This window comes from Mobula hypostoma, chromosome 5, assembly GCF_963921235.1.
Source record: "Mobula hypostoma chromosome 5, sMobHyp1.1, whole genome shotgun sequence".
Classification (NCBI taxonomy): Eukaryota; Metazoa; Chordata; class Chondrichthyes; order Myliobatiformes; family Myliobatidae; genus Mobula; species Mobula hypostoma.
The window spans coordinates 121,183,830-121,196,769 of record NC_086101.1 but is presented as its reverse complement, the minus strand read 5'-3'; the positions used below and the strand labels follow the sequence as shown (position 1 = coordinate 121,196,769).

Sequence of the window (12,940 nt, the reverse complement as noted above, 5' to 3'; positions counted from 1 at the left end):
ACAGCTACCATCGAGGAGGATGTACAGGAGCCTGAAGACACACACTCAGCAGATTCTTCCCCTCCACCATCAGATTTCTTAATGGACAACGAATCTACGAACATGACCCCACTGTTTTTTCTCTCTTTTTACATTAGTTGTTTAACTTAATTTTTAATATATACTTATTACAATTTAGTTTTTATTATTATTATTATTATGTATTGCAATGTACTACAGATGCAAAGCCATAAATTTCACAACATATGCCAGTGATATTAAACCTAATACCGTTTCAAGAACCCCTCTTGGATGCACTGAAGAAATCCCACTCCTTTGAAGTCTCCTGTATTAAGGAAGTTCCAGCAAATAATGGGGAAGATAAAGCCCCCACTATGGCAACCCATTTGTTTGTGCACCTCTCCATAGTCTGTATTCATATCTGTTTCTCTGATATCCTGCCTGAGTACTTTCACCTATCCTGCTTCTGAACTTTACCCAATCTGCCTCCGTGGATGACAGCTCCAGTGTGTCCTCTCTGCGGGACGTTGCCCCTTATCAATCGTGCAAATCCTCTGGCTCTTTCACTCCTCCCCATATCACATCTCACCTAGGAACACTGAGCTTCCAGTCCAATCCCTCATACAAACAGGTCTCTGTAATGGCAAGAACATCCCAATTCCATGTTCTCCATGCTCTAAAGGTTCATCCTCCTTACCCATAATGCCTCTACCATTGCTTTCTCAGCCCATCAGTCCCATCATGTTTAATTACCGTCCTTACTAGTCTTGTCATACCAACTTTCTTGCCCTCACCCCATTTTTTCCAAAACTATAGAAGTTTATTTACATAACAGATACACAAGGCACAAACATTCAGTATTTACAAGACAGTGAGTACATTTAGATTAAAATATGATTACTACTGTCTATAAAACAGTCAATTCCCTGTGGAGAGCACACCACTCCTGGAAATTCCCCACTGTACCCATGGTGACGGCATGCCCCCTCTCCAAAGACAGCCGGGTATGAAAGTATCCTAGGAAGAGGAGCAGGCAGTCGACCCTGGCAGAGCCCTTGACTTTCCGCCACCTAGACATGTGAATGGCCTTCTTGGCCAGGCCCAGGAGCAAGTCCACCAGCAGATCCTCAACGCTTCGCAAACCTGCTCTCACCCAACCACTGGTTGCTCTGCTGCTGCAGTTACCAAATCCCCAGCTACACCAGTTTAAACCCACTGAGTAGCAAACCTCCCAGTGAGGATATCAATAGCCTACCAGTTCAGATGCAAACCTTCTTGTTTGTACATAACCCGACTGCCCTCGAAGAGAGGCCTGATGATACGCAAATCCTGGGATTATAACCCTAGAAATCTTGCTTCTTAACTTTCTATGTAGAAGCCTAAAATCACTTTATAGGACCCCATCCCTGCTCCTGCTTATATCATAGGTACCTATATAGATTTCGCTCTATGCTGCTCTCCATCCTCTCTCACAATGTCCTGTATCTGCAGCAAGACCATAAGACATAGGAGCAGAATTAGGCCATTCGGCCTATCAAGTCTGCTCTGCCACTCCACCATGGCTGATCCTCATTCTCCTGTCTTCTCCATGTAACCTATGAATGTGTACTTTAAATATGCCAAATGACTTGTCTGTGGCAATAAATTCCACAGATTCACCGACTCCTGGCTAAAGAAATTCCAGCTCATCTCTGTTCCATAGGATGTCCTTCTTATCTGAGGCAGTGCCCATCTGCCTTAGACTCCACCATTGTAGTAAACCTCCTCTCCACATCCACTCTGTCTGGGCCTTTCAATATTCAATAGGTTTCAATGAGACTCCTCCTGATTCTTCTAAACTCCAGTGAGCATAGGCCCAGAGCCATTGAAAGCTCCTCACATACTAACTCTTTGTCTTTTCTGCCTATTTTTTCCTCAGATTTCCCCTCCAGGGAACTATGCCAACTTTGGCCTATTTTATCATGTGCCTCCAAATACCATGAAACCTCATCCTTAATACTGAACCGCTGATGTCAGTCTAACTGGCCTATAATTTCCTTTCTTCTGCCTTCCTGTCTTCTTAAAGAGTACTATGACATTTGCAATTTTGCAGTCCTCTGGAACAATTCCACGATCTAGCAAATCTTGAAAGATTATTACTAATGCCTCCACAATTTCTTGTCGGTCCCTATGTGCTCCAGGCGTAAATTCCCCTCTTTGTTCTTGAGTGTTCTAACAATATCCCTCATTACCTGTTGTTTATAATATATGTATAACATGTCTAAAAATAAAGCAGTTGGAAGATCAGAGCTTAATTCTGCAAACTTACCGTGCTGTTTTGAAAAGCTTGAACTATTCTCCGTTGGAAGTTATTCTGTTTGAAGTGAATCACAATACAGAAGGCCAGTAGAATGGTCAGGCAGGTCATTCCTGCTGATCCCAGGATAGCATAGAGCAGTAGGTGTCCAGTCTTCTGCTCAGTGTAAGCTGTAAGAAACAGCACCAGTGCTCAGATATACAGTACCTCAGCCATACGCAGTGAATCGATAAAGGATCACTATCTATTGTGTGCCAACCAATTGTTCAGCTGCCCTTTTGCTCATTGACCACCTCAATTCCATACACACACCACAGCCTGGAATGGAGGCTCCAATGCACTGGATCACAAAGGCACCAGAGGGCTGTAGGCTCACCCAGCCCTATCATGGTCACAACCCCCTCCCATCCTGACATCCCCACCCACCATTGAGGACACCTTTAAGAAGATGGCAGCATCCATCAATAAGGATCTTCACCATCAGGGTCATGCCCTCTTCTGACCATTGACTCATCTCCACCTACTTGCCTTTTCCCCATAACCCTTAATTCCCGTGCAATGCAAAAATCTATCCAACCTTGTTCTTAAATATACTTACAGAGGTAGCCTCCACTGCTTCATTGGGCAGAGAATTCCACAGATTCACCACTCTCTGGCAAAAGCAGTTCCTCCTCATCTCCTGTAAGCTTTTAAAGTCTCACCATAGAGCTAAGTCCTCCAGCGCTTAATATTTCCACTCTGGGAATAAGACTCTGATATACTCTATGTCTCTTATAATTTTATAAACTTCTATAAGGTCTCTCCATAGCCTTTGTTGCTCCAGAGAAAATTGCCCAAGTATGTCCAACCTTTGTTTATAGCTAACATTCTCTAATCCAAACAGCTTCTTCCATATCCTCCCATTGCCTTCACATCTTTGCTGTAATGGGCCAACCCAGAACAGGACACAATACTCCGAGTGTGAACTGATCAGAGTTTGCTTCAGCTGCAACATGCTTTCTTGAGTGATATATTCAATGCATTTGAACCACCCCACCCCAATTCTTATATTCATTGCCCTTTCATGTAGGCATATATCAAAGCCCCTCTTACCCTACCCATGAGAACAATTCAGCTTCTTCAGCTCTCAACAGAGCTTAAATACTTTGCCCTGGGCTATTTTAGGAACTCCACTCCACACCTCAAGGCCTTGATCTCCTTTAACTTTTTACTTTACACTCCATGCTGGCTTCTAGGAGAACAATTACAATAGACCCATTCTCACTCTCTTTATTTCCTGGAAACCTGCAGGTTATTCTCTCTCTGGCCATCAACATCACCTTGATTGTCTTTTTTTTAAATTAATTTTTTATGTTTCTACAATACAACAACAAAAAAGCCAGTAACAAAAGAGGTTTATACAGTGCAAAACAAACATATCAAATGCACAGTTTGTAATAGTTAAGGAAAAGCACCCATAGTAGAATCGTATAAAGTTAGTTACCACCCCACCCTCCCACTACCCAACTCCAAGCCAACTTTACGATATATAGAAAAGTTAATCAGAACTTTTATCACCACAGAGCTGTATTTATAAAAAGAAGGTATATTGCTTACTACCTGAGCTATAATATGTTTACATATTTAAAAAAAAACATAAATCTTAACCGAAAGAAGCTGGAAGTAAGGGATTTAAGTGTAAAAGATAAAAAGGAGGGATGAACCCTTAATCTAAACGGGCATTTTGAAAATATTCAAGAAAAGGTCCCCACACCTTTTGGAACCTTATGTTCGAATTAAGAAGTGGGTAATGAATCTTTTCAAGGTCTAAGCAGGACATAATGTCTCTGAGCCACTGAGCATGAATGGGTGGGGCAACATCTCTCCACCTAAGAAGGACTGTATGTCTGGCCAAAAGGGAGGCAAAAGACAATGTACGACGTTTAGTTGGACTCAGATGCATGTCAACTTCTCCCGAGGTGCCGAAAAGAGCAATCAGAGGGTTAGGTTCCAAGTAGTAATTAACTATATGGGATAAAGTTAAAAGGACATCTCTCCAGAATTTCTCCAGGCTAGGACAAGCCCAGTACATATGAATAAGGGAAGCCTCGCCCCCTTTACACTTGTCGCAACAGGGACTAATATCAGGATAGAACCACGATAATTTAGTTTTAGACATATGAGCCCTGCGTACAACCTTGAACTGTAAATGGCAGTGGCGAGCACATAAAGAAGTTGAGTTAACTGACTTGAGAATTCAATCCCAAACCCGTCGGACAGAGGAAAATTTAAATCATGCTCCCAGGCAGTTTCAATTTTGTCAAAGGAGGCTCGCCTCAAAATCGCTAACATGTCTCGAATAGTGGATATTAAACCTTTACCCAATGGGTTCATACAAAGAAACAAGTCCACAACATTTTTACTGGGTACCTCAGTAAAGTTTGGTATTAAAAGGTTGATAAAATGTCTAATTTGGAGATATCTGAAGAAATGAGTGTTGGGTAGGTTGAACTTTACAGACAGTTGTTCAAAAGTTGCAAGGCGATTGTCTATGAAAAGATCTTCAAAGCACCTAATGCCCTTTCTGTGCCAGTCTTAAAATGTGAAATTCTGCATAGAAGGCTGAAAAAGATGATTATGTAGAATAGGACTGGAGAGAGAGAAACCGTGAAGACCATTATATTTTCTGAACTGAGCCCATATTCTCAGAGTGTTTCTGATGACAGGATTAACAACTGGTTTAGGCAGATGGCAAGGAAGTATGGATCCAAGAGGTGCGGAAATGGAGAAATTCTTATAAGAGTTCAACTCCACTGCCACCCATTTTGGGCAGTCAGACTGATTATAAAAGTAAGACCAAAAGATAAGACAACGTATGTTGGCTGCCCAGTGATATAAACGAAAATTGAGCAAGGCCATACCACCAACCCTTTTAGGTTTTTGAAGGTGAGCTTTATTTAGTCTGGGATGTTTGCCCTTCCATAGATAGGACGAAATAATAGAATCTAACGAGTCAAAAAAAACTTTAGAAATAAAAATCGGTAAAGATTGAAATAAGTATAAAAATTTAGGAAGGATATACATTTTAACAACATTAATTCGACCTATCAGAGACATAGACAGGGGTGACCGCTGTACTAGACTCTATTTTGTATGATTTAAAAGATTAGTGAAATGTTCTCTAAAAAGATGCTTATAATTCCTTGTTACTGTAATGCCAAGGTTAGTAAAATGATTATTTACTACTTTAAAAGGGAGGCTATGAAATTCTAATATTTGTGCTTCTCTGTTTATTGGAAAGAGTTTGCTCTTACGTAAATTAAATTTGTGTCCAGAAAGCTGGCTAAATTTTTCAAGGAGTGAAAACATTGGGGATAAGGAGGTAGTCAGGTTTGAGATAAAAAGTAAAAGATCATCAGCATAAAGAGAGACTTTGTGTTCAACACCGCCCCCCCCCCAAATCCCCATCAATTCAGCACAGCTATGAAACGCAATCGCCACTGGCTCTATGGCCAGATCAAAAAGTAAGGGACTTAAAGGGCACCCTTGCTGGGTGCCACATTTAAGGATGGAAGGTTGGGATTGCTGAGAGTTGGTCAAGACAGAAGCAATGGGGTGTGAATATAACAATTTAATCCACGTAATAAAACTTTGTCCAAAATCAAATTTTTCTAAAACCACAAAAAGATAGTACCACTCCACACGATCAAATGCTTTCTCCGTGTCTAGAGAAATGACACATTAGGGAATCCCAGCTGAAGGTGAGTATAAGATATTAAATAGACGCTGTATATTAAAAAAAGGGAGGAGATTTTTAATAAAACCAGTTTGGTCTTCAGAAATAATTAAGAGTAGAATGTTCTCCAATCTGCGGGCCAAAACTTTAGCCAAAATTTTAACATCAACATTTAGCAAAGAAATCGGCCTGTACAAAGAACACCCTGATGGATCTTTACCTTTTTTCGCTAAAAGAATGGTACATGCCTCATTAAATGATGCTGGCAACTTACCTTGTTTAAACGAGTTGGATAAAACTAAAATTAGTTGAGGAGAAAGCATTGAGGAAAATGATTTATAGGATTCTACAGAGAACCCATCAGGTCCAGGAGATTTTCCAGACTGTAGTACAGGAATAGCTGAGGATATTTCCTCTAATGATAATGGCTCATTCAGTTTTGCTTTGAGATCAGGGGAAAGCATAGGAATATTTAAACTATTTAAGAAATGCTCGACAGAAATATTATCATTTAAAGATTCAGAAGTATAGAGTCGAGAATAGTAATTCTTGAATGTGTCATTAATTCTAGAATGATTCAAGGTAATGTTCCCATTTCCCATTCAAATTTTTGTAATATGTTGTTTAGCTTTAGAGTGTTTTAGTTGGTTAACTAAAAATTTACCAGATTTATCACCATGGATATAAAACCGGCTCTTACTTTCCAAAAGTTGGCGTTCAATTGGGTGAGTGGAAATAAGGTTAAACTTAGTTTGAAGTTCCACTCGTTTCTTACACAACTCAGGATTTTTGGTCTAGGCATATAGTTGGTCTGTTGCTATAATTTGATTGACCAGATCTAATCGCTCTTTATGGGTCTTTATTTTCAAATTCACAGTACAGGTGTCCCCCGCTTTTCGAACGTTCGCTTTACGAAACCTCACTGTTACGAAAGACCTACATTAGTACCCTGTTTTCGCTTTCAGAACGTGTTTTCACTGTTACGAAGAAAGACAGCGCGCGATAAAAAATTAGCGCGTGAAAAAATCAGCGCGCAATAAAAGCGTGCGCCCCGAGCAGCCGCTCTCCCCCGGCGGAACGGCATTGCTTTAACTCGTTGCATTGAGCAGCCGTTAACAAGATGAGTTCTAAGGTGTCGGAAAAGCCTGAAAGAGTAAGGTTGTTACACTTAGCGTAAAACTAGACATAATTAAGTGTTTCGATCGTGGTGAACGAAGCAAGGACAAAGTGAGTTTGGCTTGTGGAAGTTGCCGAAGATGATGTTGAAGAGGTTTTGGCATCCCATGAGCAAGAACTGATAGATGAAGAGCTAATGCAATTGGAAGAGGAAAGGATAACAATCGAAACCAAATGCAGAAAGTGAAGCATCTGTGTGAGATTTTAGCTGCAGTGATAAAGCCTTCCACATCAGCCACAGCAGACGACGAACCTCGACCTTCGACATCGAGGCGGGCAGTCATAGGAGAAGATGAGCTGCCTGCCTTGATCGCCGATGAGATGACACCCCCGTGTCCCACCACCCCAACATCCGGGCCCCGGACAGATACTGTACCGATTCACGAAGAACGCAGCGGTAGCCGGGAGGCACACAGCACATCTTTAAGAAAAAAGCCAAAATAAACATGCTAATTAATTAGGTGCCACCTAGCACATAATTGTCAGCCCAGATCAGAGGCAATGCAATTGGCAATCGCCTCTGATCTGCGCCGACATTTACGTACCAGGCAGCACCTAATTAATTAGCAAGTTTATTTCGGCTTTTTTTCTTAACAATGTGCTGTGTGCCTCCTGGCTACTGCTGCGTTCTTCGCGGCAATGTATTGGGTCGGCGGCCCGGAGGGTGGGGGCCACTGCACCACCCAGCCTGCGACGACTCAGTCTAACACACCATCATCAGTGTGCTCGGTGCTGTTTTCCCAATTCCGGTAAGTGATACTACACTGTACATACATTATTTCTACTTTATATAGGCTGTGTATTTTTATGTGTTATTTGGTAGATTTGGCAGCTTCATAGTTTAAAGGTTACTGGAGAGCGCGTTTATACCAACAGCACTTGCGTGAGGTTTTCTGCTGAGAGCGCTTGCGTGAGTTTTCGCTATGGGGAACAGTTCAGTAATGATTGTGGAAAAGTATTTCTACTTTATATAGGCTGTGTATTTATCATATCATTCCTGCTTTTACTATATGCTACTGTTAGTTTAGGTTTTATGTGTTATCTGGCATGATTTGGTAGGTTATTTTTGGGTCTGCGAATGCTCACAAAATTTTCCCGTATAAATAAATGGTAATTGCTTCTTCGCTTTACGACATTTCAGCTTACGAACCATTTCATAGGAACGCTCTACCTTCGGATGACGGGGGAAACCTGTATATGAAATTATTTGACCCATTAGATATGCTTTTATAGCGTCCCAAACAACCTGACTTGAGGTTTCAGATGACATGATAGTATTTTTAAAAAAAGTTATCTGGTCCTCCATAAATTTTGCAAAATCATTATCTGACAACAAGGTTGGATTAAAACGCCAATGCTTATTCATTTGGGGAAACTAGGAAGATTTGTAGACAGGGTGACTGAGGCATGATCCGAAATCAATATACTCTGATAGTCACAAGAGCAAACAGATGGAATCAGCTGATTATCAATTAAAAAAATCATCAATTCTAGTAAAAGTGTGATAGACATATGAAAAAAAAAGGAGTAATCTCTCTCATTTGGATGGAGAAAACGCCATCCATCAGAGATACCATTGTTGGAAAGGAAATACTGAATTGATAAAGCAGATTTACTTGGTAGTTTAGGAATAGAAGATGATTGATCCAAAACTGGATCTAACCAACAATTAAAATCACTGCCCGATATGAGAGAATATGAACTCAGCTCAGGCAATAAAGGGAAGAAACAATCAAAAAACTCCACATCATCTGAATTGGGAGCGTATAAGTTAGCCAAGACTGCCAGTATTTTATATAATTCCCCCAAGCCAATAATAAAACGACCATTTGTATCAGATACTTTGTTATGAGGCTCAAAGGGAACATTTTGATTTATAAGAATTGAGAATCCCCTGGCTTTAGCCTGAAAAGTAGAATGGAAGTGCTGCCCCACCCAACTTGACATTAGACGAGAGTTATCAGAACTGCGAATGCGTATTTCTTGCAAAAAAGCAATTGCTGCATTGAGCTGTTTAAGTTGTGAAAATACCTTCCTTCTTTTAACAGGGTGGTTCAATCCCTTAACATTCCAGCCTACAACATTCAACGGACTAACCATTGTCCTTTTAAAAAAAAGATAGAGGATAGTAGGCATAAGCATTGTTAGAAATTCAAGTAACAGCTCTGGGGCAAAAGTATAAAACAAGAAAAACAGGACAGAAATACATCCTAACAATGCAAGTATCTAAAGGTTCTATGAATAATATCAGCGTTAGAGTTCCCTCCCCCCCCCCACACCCCACGGCAAGAGAGCTACTGAAAAGCAGCAAGCTCTTCAAAAAAAATTCACCCCATAGCCCAACTTCTTGTCTCTTAACATCATCATCAGCTCCATCTTTTATCAATTAAAATCCAGAAAACTTTTAGCAGTACAAACTAAAGTTATACATAGTGAAAAGAAAAACAATTCCACCAAAATTTGTTAAGCTTAACTTGAAAAAAAGATATGAACTAGTATTTAAGAAAAAATATAAAAACAAGTAAACAGGCTTTACCCAATGACCTACCCACAAAAAACTATGAAAAAAAATTATTGACTTAAGAAAAAAAGATCAGGAAAAAAAAACAGAGAAAAAAGAAGTACTTCTCCACCAGTATAAGTAATCAGAGGGACTCGTAGTAACAGGGAGGCTATCAATAAATTTCTGAGCTTCTGTAGCCGAGTTAAACCACTTTTTGCCTCCACTAGTAAGAGTTATTCGGATGCGAGCTGGAAATCAAAGGGAAGGCCTGAATCCGCGATTATATAGTTCTTTTATGACTCCTTTATACTCGGTTCGCAGACTCAGAACTTGGGGAGCATAGTCCTCGACAACACAAATTGGTTGACCCTTGTATTCCAACTTCCCTCTCCGACAGGCTTCCTTAACCAAGAGATCTTTAAACTGGTAGCGATGAAAATGAGTAATTACTGGGCGTGGCCTGCGCCCCGGCTCTGGCTTCGGCGCTAAGTTATGATGAGCTTTGTCTATCTCGGCCAGGTTTCAAAGTATATCGTTCCTAAAAATCTCAGATAGCAAAATGGAGAAAAATTCAGCGGGAGATCCATGTTCGATAGACTCTGGCAGGTCGAGAATACGTAGGTTTTGACGTCTGCTCTGACTTTCTAGGTCAGTAACTTTGGATATTAGCTTGCTGTTATGATCTCTCAAGCTGGAACAAACGTTTTCCAACTCTTTAAAACGGTGGTCTAAATCATCCGTGGCAAACTCGAGATGTGATAAACGTTGGGCATGATCCTAAACTTTGGATTTAATTTGATCCAATTTCAATTCCAACGAACTGAAAGAAGACTTAAATTCAGTTATTATCTCCTGTCAGTGCTGTTCTAGTATCAAGATAATGTTTTCGCCCGCAAGACCGACTGCTGGAACATCTTTTTTCCCCGATTTGGTGATCTTTGAAGCCATTATAAAACAGGCGTATTCGCAGGCAGGAAGGAGAATAAAATGTTTAACAGTTTGGAGTAAAAAAAGGGAGAGAAAGGGTGCGGAGATAAGAAATAGAATGGAGCGATAGCTTCTAGCGACTAAACCATCGCCATCTTGACTGGAAGTCCCTTGATGGTCTTTTTAATGAACTTTTAAGGAGCAGCGATGTGGATTTTTACAGAGCCAATAACCTTCCAGATAAGGGAGAAGACTAGAGAACTTCACTACTTCTCCACTGGTCATGGAGGCTCCACACAAACAGCACTTAATAAATACTCTGCAATCAAATATTCATCATCTGAAGACAGCAAACATCTAAATGCTGATAATTGTTACATCAGTTATATAAACTACAAAGTTAGAGGACAGTAGCATCTTTGTAACATCCTATTTTGATTTGACAAAGCATTCATCATCATCGTCAGGTGCCATGCCCAGTTTGAGCTTTGACCGCCATGGCCCACACATTCCTGTTTCAGGTCAAGTGGATCAATTCATTGGTATTCATTTCCAGTTCTCTGGCTGCTGTCCCCATCATCATTTGTCTTTGTCTTCCTCTTGCTTTCTTCCCTTCAATCTTTCCCATAATTACCGTGCATTCTAACTCCTCTTTCTTAATCATATGTCCAATGAAGTTACGTTGCCTTTTCGTGATCTTATACATTATTTCTCTTTTTGTGTTTGCTCTGTTCATGACATCCTCGTTAGATATTCGTTTTGTCCATGATATTCTTTGCATCCTCCTCAAAAACCAGACCTCTACTGCTACAATTCGTTTCCTCATGTTACTAGATATTGTCCAACATCCTGAGCCATATAACATAACCGAATAAACATAACTTTTGAGTACTCTGAGGTGGGTTGTCATGCCTAGTTTAGTATTGATCAGTACACTCTTCATTCTCGTAAAGGTGTCTTTTGCCATCCCTATTCTTCTTTTGATGTCCAAGTCGCACCTGCCATCTGATGTCACCCAGCTTCCTAAGTAGCAAAAGTTCTGTACTTGTTTTATGTCTTCCCCGTTTATTCTCAGCCTGCAGATAGGATTCTCCTTCTTTTTGGATATCACCATACATTCTGTCTTTTTGCAATTGATAGATAGACCCATTTTTGCACTTTCTTCAACAATTATGTCAATTAAGTTTTGTAGTTCTTCCTCCGTACTTGCAATTAACACAGTGTCACCTGCATATCTGAAATTATTGATGTTTACACCACCAACTTTGATTCCCAAGACAAAGCATTATGAACTTTAAATAGCAAACTCTACTAAAGACACTCAGATTTGAATGGATAGATCAGTAGGCAGAATCTGTTTAGGATATCACAGTTTTAAAGAGCACAATCAGTTTAAGGATATCAAGCTAACCATCTTTCTTTTTCAATCTTTTTATTAGTTTCATAAAATATAAATGTAATAGTAGTACAAAGTTATTGGGAATACATTGTAATAATTAACATGAGTAATTATAAAACCAAATAATACTTAATTGACAAAACTCCCAATCATATAGGATACCAATGAATAATACAGAATAAAGAGAAATATCTAGACAAAATTCATGAAAAAGGAAAAAAATATACAATAACCCCCCCCCCCAAAAAAACTAATCTAAACAGAATTAATCAACTAAACTAAATAAAAAAGACTTGGACTGTTTTAACATCGTAAAAAATGGGAGAAAAGAAAACCTTAGTGTCGACAACTCCGTTCCTCTCAACCAACATTACAGAGGAGTAAAATAAGTTTGGAAATTGTCAAATTACATCATATGAAAATGCTGAATAAATGGCCTCCAAGTCTTTTTGAATTTAATGGAAGGGTCATAAACCACACTTCCAATTTTTTCCAAATTTAAACACAACATAGTTTGTGAGAACCAGTGAAATATAGTAGGAGGGTTAATCTCTTTCCAATTCAGCAAAATGGATCTTCTAGCCATTAAAGTAAGAAATGCAATCATCCGACGAGCTGAAGAGGTTAAATGATTTGATTCTATCATTGGTAACCCAAAAATAGCAGTAACTGGGGGGGGGGGGGGTTGTAAGTCTATATTCAAAACCGTTGAAATAATATCAAAAATATCTTTCCAATATTTTTTCAACAAAGGACATGACCAAAACACGTGAGTTAAAGAAGCTATCTCGGAATGACATCTATCACATATAGGACTTATTTTTGGATAATTGTTTTATGCCCTTTGACCAACTATCTAATAAATATAATTTACCCAGATCTCACTTTTTTAGATATCTACAGGTTAGAAACTTTTTAATTATT

The 12,940-nt window shown here is 39.6% G+C and overlaps 1 protein-coding gene across 1 annotated transcript in view; it reads right to left on the bottom strand.

Moving 5' to 3' along the window:
• The window catches only part of tek (TEK tyrosine kinase, endothelial), a 248,182-nt gene that overhangs the window by 94,479 nt on the left and 140,763 nt on the right, over nucleotides 1-12,940 (bottom strand). Inside the window, exon 14 of the mRNA XM_063048906.1 lies at nucleotides 2,309-2,466. Within this exon, the coding sequence (XP_062904976.1) occupies nucleotides 2,309-2,466 (158 nt within the window). The remainder of the gene's footprint in view (nucleotides 1-2,308; nucleotides 2,467-12,940) is intronic.